Below are 12696 nucleotides of genomic sequence, written 5' to 3'. Positions count from 1 at the left end.
CCTAACAAGTCTTGAATTAGAAAAGGCTTAAACAAGTCATGTGCCTTTCTGTCCCTCAAGTTTTCCCAGCTATAAAATTAGAACAATACTTATTCCTTCTTTCATGATAATGAGGACCCAGAAGCTCATGGGACATATATGCTCACAGCATCCTATTATAGAGCTGAAAAGAACCTTGGTCACATAAAAACTTGTACATGAATGTTTATGGTAAACTTATTCATAACAGCCAAAAAGTGGAAACAACCCAAATGTCCATCAACTAATGAACAAACAAAATATTATATCCATACAATGGAATATTCTTCAGCCATAAAAATAAAGTATTATTGATATATGCTACAATGTAGATGAACCTTGAAACATCACTAAGGGAAAGATGTCAGTCACAAAGAATCATACATGTATGATTTCATTTATATGAAATGTCCAGAATAGGCAAATCCACAGAAACAGAAAGTAGGTTAATGGTTACCAGGGTCAGGGCATGGGATAGGGAGGGTTAGGAGGAATGGAAAGTGACTACTAATGGGTATAGGATTTCTTTTTGGGGTGGGGGGGGGTGAAATATTCTATAATTAGATAGTGGTAACAAAGTTCCCTAGGTGGCTCAGTCGGTTAAGTGTCTGACTTTGGCTTAGGTCATGTTCTTGCAGTTCATGGGTTCAAGCCCCACACTGGGCTCTGTGCTGACAGCTCAGAGCCTGGAGCCTGCTTCTGTTCCTGTGTGTCTCCCTTTCTCTGCCCCTCCCTGCTCATGCTCTTTCTCTCAAAAATAAACATTAAAAAAAGAGAGATACTGTTCAGAGTTCCACAACCCTGTGAATATACTAAAACTCAGTGAATTTTTATACCTTTAAAAAGTAAATGTCATGGTATATGAATTAATCTCAATAGAGCGGTTACTTAAAAAAAAAAAAGAAAGAAAAGGACACCTGGGTGGCTTAATTGGTTAAGCGTCCAACTCTCGATTTCAACTCAGGTCATGATCTCATAGCTTGTGAGTTCAAGCCCTGGGTCAGACTCTGTACTGACAGTTACAAAGCCTGCTTGCGATTCTCTCTCTCTCCCTCTCTCTCAGCCCCTCCCCTGTTCGAACTCTGTCAAAATAAACAAACTTAAAAAATAAATAAATAATTAAAAAATATATATAACAACCTTGGAGTCTGTGGCAGCAAAAGAAATATACTTAAAAATATTTCAGGGGCGCCTGGGTGGCGCAGTCGGTTAAGCGTCCGACTTCAGCCAGGTCACGATCTCGCGGTCCGTGAGTTCGAGCCCCGCGTCAGGCTCTGGGCTGATGGCTCGGAGCCTGGAGCCTGTTTCCGATTCTGTGTCTCCCTCTCTCTCTGCCCCTCCCCCGTTCATGCTCTGTCTCTCTGTCCCAAAAATAAATAAAAAACGTTGAAAAAAAAAAATTAAAAAAAAAAAAAATATTTCAGAGGTGCCTGGCTGACTCAGTCAGAACATGCAGCTCCTGGTCTGGGGGTTGTGAGTTCGAGCCCCATGCTGAGTGTAGAAATTACTAAATAAATAAATAAATAAACTTAAAAAAATACTTCAGACAAAAGTATCACAGAAGTATTGTACTAAGTTTTAAATATTATACATTTCATGCTTATAAAGACATGTTATAGACATCACAAGAAAAGCGAGGCCTTCTACTACCTCTGCTGGTTGTTATCTTGTCCCATGAGAATCTTAATTCACTTCAAAGCACTCAACTCCTTTGGTTCCTGAATACCCAGTTAATAAAATGATAATAAAATACAATCTAAAATGGCTGTTGATGGAAAACCCCAGGGGCTTGTCCTGCTTAAAAAGAGAAAGGGAAAAAAAGCCACACAACTCACCAAGGGCCTACATTCAAGGCCAGAGAGGATAACAAGAATCTAGATCTAGTGGAAATGTTATCCCCCTATATCCTTTTGGGAACAGCTTATCAGGATTTTCTACAGAGAAACTAGGCAAAGGAACCCCAACTATAAATATGCTGCTTTATTAAAACAACCATTAACACTGAAATCCTTACCTTCATATACTGCAGCATAACACGGGCACATTATCTCATTTTCATTTCAAAAGTACTTGCATAAGGTATAGATTTTTATCCCCATTTTAAAGATTAGAAAAGCGAGGCAAAAACAAGGTGAACCAGTCAATGAGAAGCAGGGTCAAGATTCAACATGCATCTAAATTCCAAGCTCACTGCTCTTTTGCTACATGGTATTTAATATTTGCTTTCTTCCTTCATCTCTCTTGGCCACCTATCTTTCACCAGATCAGAAAGCAGAATTGAGTCGTTTCTGCTCATGTTATTTTATAACATGAACTTACTCCCAAGAGATAATTTCCCCTTTAATTGTTTTGGTTTGCTGTATTCCTTTCATAGGTTTCCATAAGAAACAGTTGCTCAGAATAAGTATTAATGTTTATTTATTTTATGTTTTGGCAGGGGGCAGGGAACAGAGAGAGAGAGGGAGAGAGAGAATACCAAGCAAGCTCGTCACTGTCAGCACAGAGCCTGATGCAGGGCTCGATTTCATGAAGTCACTCAAAATAAGTATTAAATAAATGTTGAATAAATAAATAAATCTGGCTAGGCCTGTCCAGTTAACTTAATCTTTCATGAATAATGAACACTCAAAATCTTAAAAATCTTACAAGGATAGAGATTCCCTTCTCAGTTGTTGCAGAAGGTTTTAGAACAGAGTCAGAAATGCTGTTACTAAACTGGCCTTGAAGTGACTTCTTGAAGAACTGTCCAACTCTTTCTTTCCAGTCAATCAAATAGTGATTTAATCCCCTAGATGGGAAGGCAAGACCTTTAGTTCTGCCTATCATGTGGATTCTCACCTTTCACACGTGTCAATATTTCCTGCAACTAGCTACTTTCCAAGTTATTAGGTATCTCTTTTTCCCCTTCTTTCTACCTTCCTGTCTCCCTCTCCTTCCTCCCTACTTCCATTCTCTCCTCTGCCTCTCCTTCTTGTATCTTTCCCTAGTTGTGGCATTTACCTCACATTTCCTAGTGAGGCATGAAGGTTTTGACCCGTCTCAGAGTATCCATGGGAACCAACTATGACAAACTAAATGACTTCATACGGTGTTACCCATCGAATTAGTAGAAATGCCAAGAATTTTCCATGTACTGCTCTAGCTAAGCCTTTTCCAAAGATCAAAGCATGACCTACACAATGAGATCAGACTAGAAGTTCTTTCCTCTTCTGATAACTAAAGAGTTAATAGTTTTATTTTCAACACATAAGAAGGACTGAAGTACCATAGTAAATCCCACTCTTAATTTTTAAAAGTAGGTGGATTTAGAGACCAGGGCATTAATAACATTTCTGCATTTTTTAAAAAGGTATGTTCTGTATATAAATTAGATTTGGACCTATTCAGCCCTCAAACTCCCTCTTTGCAATGATTTCAGTCTTGACCCTGGTTAATTAATACTTCCATAACACCATTCTATAAAGGCACGAGAATTTTTTACTTACTAGGATATAAAAGAACAAATTTTAAATACAGATACACATATACTTCTCCTCTCATATTCAAATAATATGAAGAAATGTACATTCACATTTCATCACTGAAAATCATTTGCTCTAATTTTCCCCAAGCTTTTCAGTTTAAAGATGGCACCATTTAATATCTGAACCAAATTCATTAACATAATTTCATCCATGACAGACTTCTTCTAGGTAAAGGAATCACAGACTTTTAGAGCTATACCAAACGTCAGAAATCATTAGGCACAACTCTTTTCATTTTAAAAACGAAAAATCTCCCAAGTTAAGTGATTGTCAAAGTCTCTTAGCTGATTAATGAGAGGTAAGGGTTTTGGTTCCTGACTCCTAGTTCACACAGCTGACGTTCCCATAGGTGAAAATTATTCAACTTGTTGATATCAACACCAATGGCAACAAAACTTACTCTTACCATATGTATGAACAACATCGTACAGCAGCTTTGGTTTCAACTTTCAGTATTTTATACCATAAATTCTTAACTTGTGGCTTACCCTGCTGAGTTGATCCAATAACCTCTGGTTCTGTTCTGATAATTCCTGGACAGCCCGTGTTTTTTCTCGATCTGCTTCCCGTAGATGAACCTGCTGCCTCTCCAACTCATCCTGAAGTTGTTTCACATCACTCTCCAGCTCTGACACGCGCCCTTCCCATTCCCCTTCTCGGTTCTCAAATCGTCTTCTTAGTTCGTGTTTCTCTTGTTCTAAGTGCTGGGTGAGAAGTGAAGAGGATTTAAAAACTGTTAAAAATTTACAGCCTTTGCTTTTTTTCTCTTTTCACACTCTCCTAACTTTTCTTCTTCCCAGTCAGCACAACAAAACACTCTGCCACATGGGAAAAGTTGTCTATTTCACAGCTACAAAAACACTCCCTTCTTACAGAGTAGGAAGGAGTTAGCATGCTGTTCTTATTAAAAACACTTAATATTACTGTGTTTATTCTTGTCGTTGGGCATGGGACTATGGATAGGACTATAGACTCAGGAATTCACTTGAAATTCAGCCCTAGTCATCTAATTAACTAGTAAACTATACATTTAAACAACTTAACACAAGTCCTTAAGAAGGCTTCTTTTGGAATCAACTATCATGCCTGGCATAATACCAGACACTTAGAATCAAAGAATTTTCAGGGACGGAAGGAACTCCAGGGATCCTTCAGATTAACCATCTTTTCTTACAAATGAGGTAACCTACAATAAGAGGTCAAGTAACAAGCTCAAGGTCAAACTAGTAAATGGCAGAGCTGGGATTTGTGTTTAAGTCATCTGACTCTGTTTAGCACTCCAAATCACAATTCAATAAATACTTGTTGTGATATATAGAATTATATTTGGATATCAAGCAAGTTCAGCTTCAGGTCTACTTTAAATCATGGCTTATCAGCTTTGCACATTTATTTCTGATCCACTCATTTATTCTTGAGGAGTACCTGCGATGGGTCAGCCACTATGCTGCAGACATAGTGCAAAGTAAAACAGACATGGTCCTTGCCTTTATGGAGCTTTCATTCTAGTGGGAGAGACTGATAAAAGTAGTAAGTTGTGGGGTGCCTGGGTGGCTCAGTCGGTTAAGCATCTGACTCTTGATTTCCGCTCAGTTCATCATCTCATGGTTCATGAGTTTGAGCCCCAATCAGGCTCCACAGTCACAGCACAAAGCCTGCCTGGGATTCTCTTTCCCTCTCTCTCTCATGTGCACTCTCTCTCTCTCCCCCAAAATAAATAAACTTAAAAAAAAATAAATTGTGTGTAACAAATGGTATGCAAAGTACAGATGGCTTGAAGCAGCAGCTCAATAAAAAAGGATTCTTTTGAAGGAAATAAGAATACCCTTTTGTTTTTTGGGTTTTTTTTTTTAAGTTTTATTTATTTAAGTAATCTCTATATCCCATGTAGGTCTTGAACTCACGACCCTGGATTGAGAGTCGCATGCCCTTCCACCTGAGCCAGCCAGGCACCCCTCTTTGTTTCTGTGAGATAAGACGCATGTCTCTTAACAGAGGCAAGTATGTTCTACTTAAAAATCATATTATGTACGAAATAGCAAAGTCTACACCCCAAGGAGTACATTAAATAGAAGTTAAAGCAATGGTCAATTTGGGGGGAAGGGGACGGCTCTCAGAAAAGCTCTGATATAATTGTTGAAAATATACCCACCTGGACCTCAATCCCAAAGACTGTGATTAGTTAAGAATGGGATGAAGCCTAGGCATGCATCTGTCTACTCATCTATCTTGGCTCTACAGGAAATTCTGATGCACTGAAGGTTGATATCAAGCACTGAGAATGTTTCTACAAGCTACAATGAGCATATGAATCTTCTTCAGAGTACTTGGTCATCTCTTCTACACTCTTATTCTATCCAAGTTCTCACTTTGTGAATATTTTTTGGAGTAATTCTTTTGGAGAGTGTTAAGGGCCAGTGTATAGTTGCACAAGAAAATGAAAATCAGTCACATTACTTCACATTTAAGATGTGTCTAAAAAAGAGATTACCCCATTTCACCCTGACATCTTATTCCCTTTTTTGCTGACTTGTTAACACTTCTGAAAGTCAAATTTATCCCTAAAAGATGTAAATTTACCATGACACAGCAGTCAAAATAACGTGCCAAAAGATAAAATCAGCAATCCAAAATGAAAATTCTGATCACATTAGCAAAGGCAGTTTTTACTGAAATAAATGTATGGTCCTCCAGGTCGATCACTCTGGGAAACAACTCACTCGGATATAGTCACTCTAGTATATTTGTTGAAGAAGTCACATTATAGTTAGACTTTATAGAACCTTGGCTTGGAGCATGCAAGGAAAGGAAGAATAAGGGAGGGACTTCTACTCATCAGCCTGAGAACTTTCTGCTCTGTGCTTTCCTCATATTGCTAAACTCCAAAAATGAGAATGTTTTAGTCACTGTAGGGACTTCAAAAAGATGAAATGCAGAAACAAATGCTAATTGCCATCCTAAAATTGTGATACTTGGTTTTATTCAGTTTTTCCAAAATGAAAAAGATTGAGCAGAAGGCAACAGCAAGAACTCAGTAATCACAGTGTTACTGAGAGGCCAGATAAATTAGGCTTGTGTTCTAAAAGAACAGAGAGACTTAAAAATATTCAGCAAACAGCTGTTAGTGAACAGCCCAACTAAGCAACTAAAACAATCCGATCCACTTGGAGTTGGGGGAGGGGTTGCGACAGGTGGTGCTGATTAGTTTATTCTGACCTTATATTTTTCTGGTCATGTGACAAACTTCCTAATTCAGGTTTCCCAACACTGAAAAAAAGCAGTCAAGACTTTCCTATTAATGAACAGAAAGAATTTAGCCTTTTGTCTAACAAGAGAAAAGAAAGGTTTCCTAGAATTGTATTTTCATTAAGTGTTAAATTAACCAGTAAACTCTAGGCAGCATATTAGGAAGTATGGAGGTCAGGGATTATACGTTAAGTTATATGCCATTTTAGATATTATGTGTTATTCCTGTGTTAAAGTTAATATCTACACCTGAAACTAATAATGTCAATTATACCTCAATAAACAAAAGAAGAAAAGTTACCATCAAAACTGTTAAGGTCATCATAAACAAGTTAAGTCTAAAAAAGTGCCACAGCATGGGCACCTGGGTGGCGCAGTTAAGCATCCGCCTCTTGATTTCAGCACAGGTCATAATCTCATGGTTCGTGAGATCGAGCCCGCATCGGGCTCTGGGCTTGAAAGTATGGAGCCTGAGTGGGATTCTTCTCTCCCTCGAGCTCGAGCACACGCTCTCTCACTCTCTCTCAAAATAAATAAATAAACAAACATAAAAAAAAGTACCACAGCAAAGAGGAGACTAAGAAGATAGGAAAACTGAATGTAATGTATCCAGGTTGTAATCTTGGAACAGAAAAACACAGTACATAAAGGCTAAGGAAATCTGAATAAACTAAGGAGTGTAGTTAACAGTGTATCAGTAATGGATTTTTAATCACGGCAAGTATACCATGATAATGTAAGATGTTAATAACAGAGGAAATTGAGTGCAGAACATATGCAAATGTACTGTACCATCTTTCCATTTTTTCTGTAAATCTGAAACCATTTTTAAAATTTTTTTCTGTTTATTTTTGAGGGAGAGACAGACAGACAGACAGACAGACAGACAGAGTGTGATTGGGGGAGAGGCAGACACAGAATGCGAAGCAGGCTCCAGGCTCTGAGCCATCAGCACAGAGGCTGACTCGGGGCTCGAACTCATGAACCGTGAGATCATTACCTGAGCTGAAGTCGGACGCTTGACCGACTGAGCCACCCAGGCGCCCCATCTGAAACCATTCTTAAAAAAAAAAAAAAAAAAAAAGGTATTTAAAACTCTGAAAAAATAAAAAGTTAACATCATTAACCAATCTAAAATTGGTTGTTACTGAAAATGGATTTCCGCCAAGAGCTAAAAAAGCAACACCACTGTCATAAGTCCAGGATATGATTCTTGAAAAATACAAAGAAAAAGTACTATCTTTTTAAGTGGACCAAACACTGTATGCAAATAAGGAGCTCTAGATTTGCCTACCCCAAATCTACTTGTGACTCTCATTAGGTGATCACTTTCATTTTATTTGTTTTGCCCTTAAAAAAAAAAAAAATTGTACTAGAATCCTAAGAATTGACCTGCAGAAGGAAAAGGAAAATGTAGTTGAGGTAAAAGACTACCTCTGCATGCAGTAAGAGATAATCCACTCTCAGCTGGAATAGGAAAAAAGGGGATCTTGCATGTTAAAAACAGTATTTTTAGAAACTAAATAAATAAAATACTGAAGAAAAAAGTATATAAATCTGAGTTACTGTCTTAGTTCACGTTCCAGAAAAAAAAACTAAGGACCTGGCTGGATATAAGATATAAAAGCAAAAGGGCTCACTGTAGGTGCAGAAAAAATAAATTTTAGAAAGTAACTTTACGGGCGCCTGGCTGGCTCAGTTAGTGGAGCATGTGACTCTTGGGCTCAGGGTTGTGAATCTGGGCCCCATGTTGGATGTACAGATTACTTTGAAAAATCTTGGGGCACCTGGGTGGCTCAGCCCGTTAAGTGTCTGACTCTTGGTTTCAGCTCAGGTCATGTCTCACAGTTTGTGAGTTCAAGCCCCGAATTGGGCTCTGTGCTGACGGTGCAGAGCCTGCTTGGGATTCTCTCTCTCCCTCTCCCCCACTCATGCTGTCTCTCAAAATAAATAAATTTTTAAAAAAGATCTTTAAAAAATAAAATCTTAAAAAAATAACTTTAGAACTTTAAGTATATGAAAATATAATTCAGTGAATGAATAAAATACAATATAGTCAATTTAAGAGTGGAAAAAAATGACCACAATCTTCCAGTATTTTAAGTTAAATTGAATCTTCATTTTAACCCTAAGAGATATATAGCCAAAAAAATTCTATGTTAATCTTTAAGCCATTAAAGACTTTAAAGAGTGTGCCTTTAATAAGAGAGCAGTATGAGATCAAGTACTTTATATTTTAAATGACAAAACAAAATCTTAGGTTTGGCACACAGAACTGGAAAGGTATTCAGTATTAACAAATAGGTAGAAAAAAATCTTAACAATGGCTTATTGGTCCCGAGGTTAGAAAGGTGCCAGTTTTGAAGTAATAAGGGAACAGAGGGGATTAAAACAAGACCAGTCTCACTATTTAACAGTGAAACCAACATTCTCTCAGAGTCCCCTCAAGTGTTAATCTTTCAAACCAACCTGTGAGAAAATGTGTTTGCTCCACTGACAGTTTGTGGAAAATTACAAATGCTTTTAAAAGGCTAGTTTTCTACCCTTAAGTATTTAATTTAATTGAAAATATAGCATGGCAGTGTTAAACTTTATAAAGTATTTTGTCCCTAAGCAGACATTCTAAAATCTAGGCTGCTTAAAGAATATAGAGGTGGGGCACCAGGGTGGCTCAGTCATTGAGCATCTGACTTCTGATCTTGGCTCAGGTCATGATCTCATGGTTTGTGAGTTTGAGCCCCACGATGGGCTCTGTGCTGAGAGCTCAGAGCCTGCTTGAGATTCTCTCTCACCCTCTCTCTCTGCCTCTCCTCCATTTGTGCTCTTTCTCTCTCTCTCAAAATAAACTTAAAAAAAATATTTTAAAAAATTTATGCTGAAAGGAAAATTTACTTGCAGGTATCAAATGAATCGCCCTCTATTAGGTTTGTCTCTCTCATATTAATAAGAATTAAAAGAATTAACAAGGAACTAATGACAATATCTTTATGGGATCTTTTTAAATGTGCTTTTTTAAAAAAAACTAAAAATTGTTCAGGATAATCTTCCTTGAAATATACCTTGAAAAAAATAGTATAACTGAACCCTCTAATACTCATGTTCAGTAACAATCAATATATTTGGCTTTTTATTTTTATTTATTTTTTAAACGTGTATTTATTTTTGAGACAGAGAGAGACAGAGCATGAGCAGGAAAGGGGCAGAGAGAGAGAGAGGGAGACACAGAATCCGAAGCAGGCTCCAGCTCTGAGCTGTCAGCACAGAGCCTGACGCGGGGCTCGAACTCACAGACCACGAGATCACAACCTGAGCCACCCAGGAGCCCCTATATTTGGCTTTTTAAACAAAATTTTAAAATGTGAGTATATAGAACATAAAATTTACCACCTCAACCATTTTTAAGTGTACAGCTTAGTGTTAAGTACATTCACACTGTTGTGCAACCAGCCCCCAGAAATTAAAATATACACTAGAGTTCAATATGGTGACCTGTAGAGGAATGATGATTTTAAAAACTAATTTAAGAGCTTTAAAATATTTTATTACCATCTGTTTGGTCAATAGCAAAAAGTCAAAGGTAATTTATTCTTTCACAATAGAACCCTTCTTGTTATAGAATTTTTAAATCTTTTTCCTTTGTGAAGAAATGTGTAAGGGCTCCACATGGAAGCCAGGGTGTGTGTAACTGCACACTCAGGATTACTCAGAAATCCATCACTAATCAAACTGACTGATAACAATGTTTCTTCAATAAGTCCCTCACTGAAGGAATTTCAAATCACAAGAATAAATCTCTGCAGTAGTACTTCTATATAGAGTCATGTAACTAAATCCCATTAAAAAAAAAACACCCTTTTATTTCTAGACCTCTACTTCCAGTGAAAACTAAACACTTCAATTCACTGGGTGCTTTTTGGCAGTCTACCTATAGGTTTCACAAACCACTTTTCAGAGAGGTATCTCAGGAGTTCATCGACTGGCAGACCCAGTTAACAGGCCAACTGAACTACAGGGCACTCAACCGGTTTCCTTTTTTCTCCCTGATTTACTTTTGATACATCGCTAGACTACAAACACATACTTAAATCTTATTATAGAAAAGTTTCTGGACTTATATTCTGACTGTTCAACCAGCAGCAGTGATAGGAAAGCAGACTAGGGTCAATTTCAGACCTTATTCAGGACTGTACTATTCTCTTGTAACTAAGAAAAGAACTGGTTGCAACCAAACTGGGTAACAACAGTAAATGCACAGGCAGAAAAAAAATAAGCTAGTCTCCAATGCCACAGATGCCCCACCCCCTTTTTTAAAAAAAGCTCTCTAATTTTTACAAGGGCTGGCATTCCATACCACTTTAAAGGCCCTTTCCCAGTAAAAGGCAAGAAAACAAACAGGCATAGCTCCAAAAGACTTTGATACAGAAAACTGGCAGAAATCTTACACACTTTAAGAAGTATTTATAATAGTTAAAGTAACATGGTTCTCATGGGTTGCATTTGGCCACCGAATCGCATGAATGAGGCCCAGAAGACCAAAAAAAAAAAAAAAAAAAAAAAAAAAAAAGCGTACTGTTTAAATACAAAATACACATAAATGCCGAGGTCCAAATTAAATCCACTACCAACAGTCACATGCCGAGTCCAGGCTTGCCTGATTTCTGCAATGGAACCACATTTCCTAATCCCTGAGTATTTGAAGGCTATATAAAGCTCCTTGAGGGGCACTTGTTTCCCACAACTCTGAGCTGCCGGGAAGTTAAGACAAGGGCATCTGGAGGCCTTAACGCCAAAACTGGAAGGCTTTAAGGCTAACACCCTGATTAGAGATTAACTACTCTGAAAACCTGGAGCATATTTTAAATGCTTCCCGACTTTCTCATTTCTCTGTGTGCAGACATCACCTCAGCGCTGTATAAATTAGTCATACTGTAAGCTCTATTTTAGACGCTGTGTACAGTACATATATAGAATGGCCCACAGCGGGGCTGGGGCGGTGCGTGGACCCATTTGCTGAAGTCAGGTGGATTCAATGTTGCCCTGGTCTGATAATTCAAAACCCTCCACCCGACCCCTCCCTCCAGGTGGTTTTCTGTTAAGGCAGGGTGAGTAAGGAAGGAGTAGGGTGGGTGGCTCCCGAAGCTGAAGCTGCCCAAGGCCGAAAGGGCTCTCCCTGCTTCCCACCCATCCCACGAGGGACGTCCTCACCTCCAGCTTGTCTGTCAGCTCCTTGTGCATCTGCTCGTACTGCCGGCTCATGTCCTGGTTCCTCTCGAGCAGCGCCTTGCCCAGCCGGGCCGCCAACACCAGATCCTTCTCTTTCTGCCGGATCACCGACAGCAGTTCGGGATCCTGGGCGGGCGGCGGCTGCAGTCCGGACCCCTCGGCCGGAGGCCCAGCCTCGGCCTGAGAATGCTCCCCGGGGTCGGACGGCCGTTCCCCGGCCGCCAGCAGCGCCAGCTCCTCCTCTAACGCCAGTTCCAGCTCCCCGGGGCCCCCGGAGAAGGAGATGAGGGCGGCGGCGGCTGGACTCCCGACTGCGTCCGCGGCCGCTGCGGGCAGCTCCATGCAGCAGGCGCTGTCCGGCTCCGCGGGTGCTGAAGCGCGGCCGGCCAAGCCCAGGCAGAAGGCGGACATGGCCCGCGCGCGCGGAGCCCGCAGCGGTGCGGCCCGGCCGGCGCGCGCCAGGCTGCAGGGGGGAGGGGCCCCGCCGCGCCGCCCAGCGCCCCGCGCCTCTCCCCGCGCCGCGGCACGCGCCCCTCGGGTCCCCGCGAGCCCTGGGCGCGGCGCGCGCCGGCCCGCCCCTCCCCCGCGCCGGCGGCACGCGCCCCCCCCCCCCCCGCCGCCGCCGCCGCCGCCCCCGGGGCTCAGCTGCTCGGCTCGCGCTAGGGAGGAGGAGGGGGTGGCAAAG

At 40.4% G+C, this 12696-nt stretch overlaps 1 protein-coding gene across 4 annotated transcripts in view; it reads right to left on the bottom strand.

Annotated features, from left to right (window-relative positions):
• Nucleotides 1-12441, bottom strand: part of BICDL1 (BICD family like cargo adaptor 1) — a 104510-nt gene extending 92069 nt beyond the window's left edge. For all 4 annotated transcript variants that reach the window (XR_006195357.1, XM_042910971.1, XM_042910973.1 and 1 more), the window contains exons 1-2: nucleotides 11994-12441; nucleotides 4031-4246 (exon numbers count right to left, since the gene is read on the bottom strand). Coding sequence is in view for 3 of the 4 variants with exons in the window: in XM_042910971.1 (XP_042766905.1) it covers nucleotides 4031-4246; nucleotides 11994-12422 (645 nt within the window). In the remaining variant the exon portion in view is untranslated. The remainder of the gene's footprint in view (nucleotides 1-4030; nucleotides 4247-11993) is intronic.
• Between the last annotated feature and the right edge of the window lie 255 nt (nucleotides 12442-12696).

Source organism: Panthera leo, chromosome D3 (genome assembly GCF_018350215.1).
Source record: "Panthera leo isolate Ple1 chromosome D3, P.leo_Ple1_pat1.1, whole genome shotgun sequence".
Classification (NCBI taxonomy): domain Eukaryota; kingdom Metazoa; phylum Chordata; class Mammalia; order Carnivora; family Felidae; genus Panthera; species Panthera leo.
The sequence above is the reverse complement of the archived record's forward strand: the minus strand, read 5'-3'. Positions and strand labels throughout refer to the sequence as shown.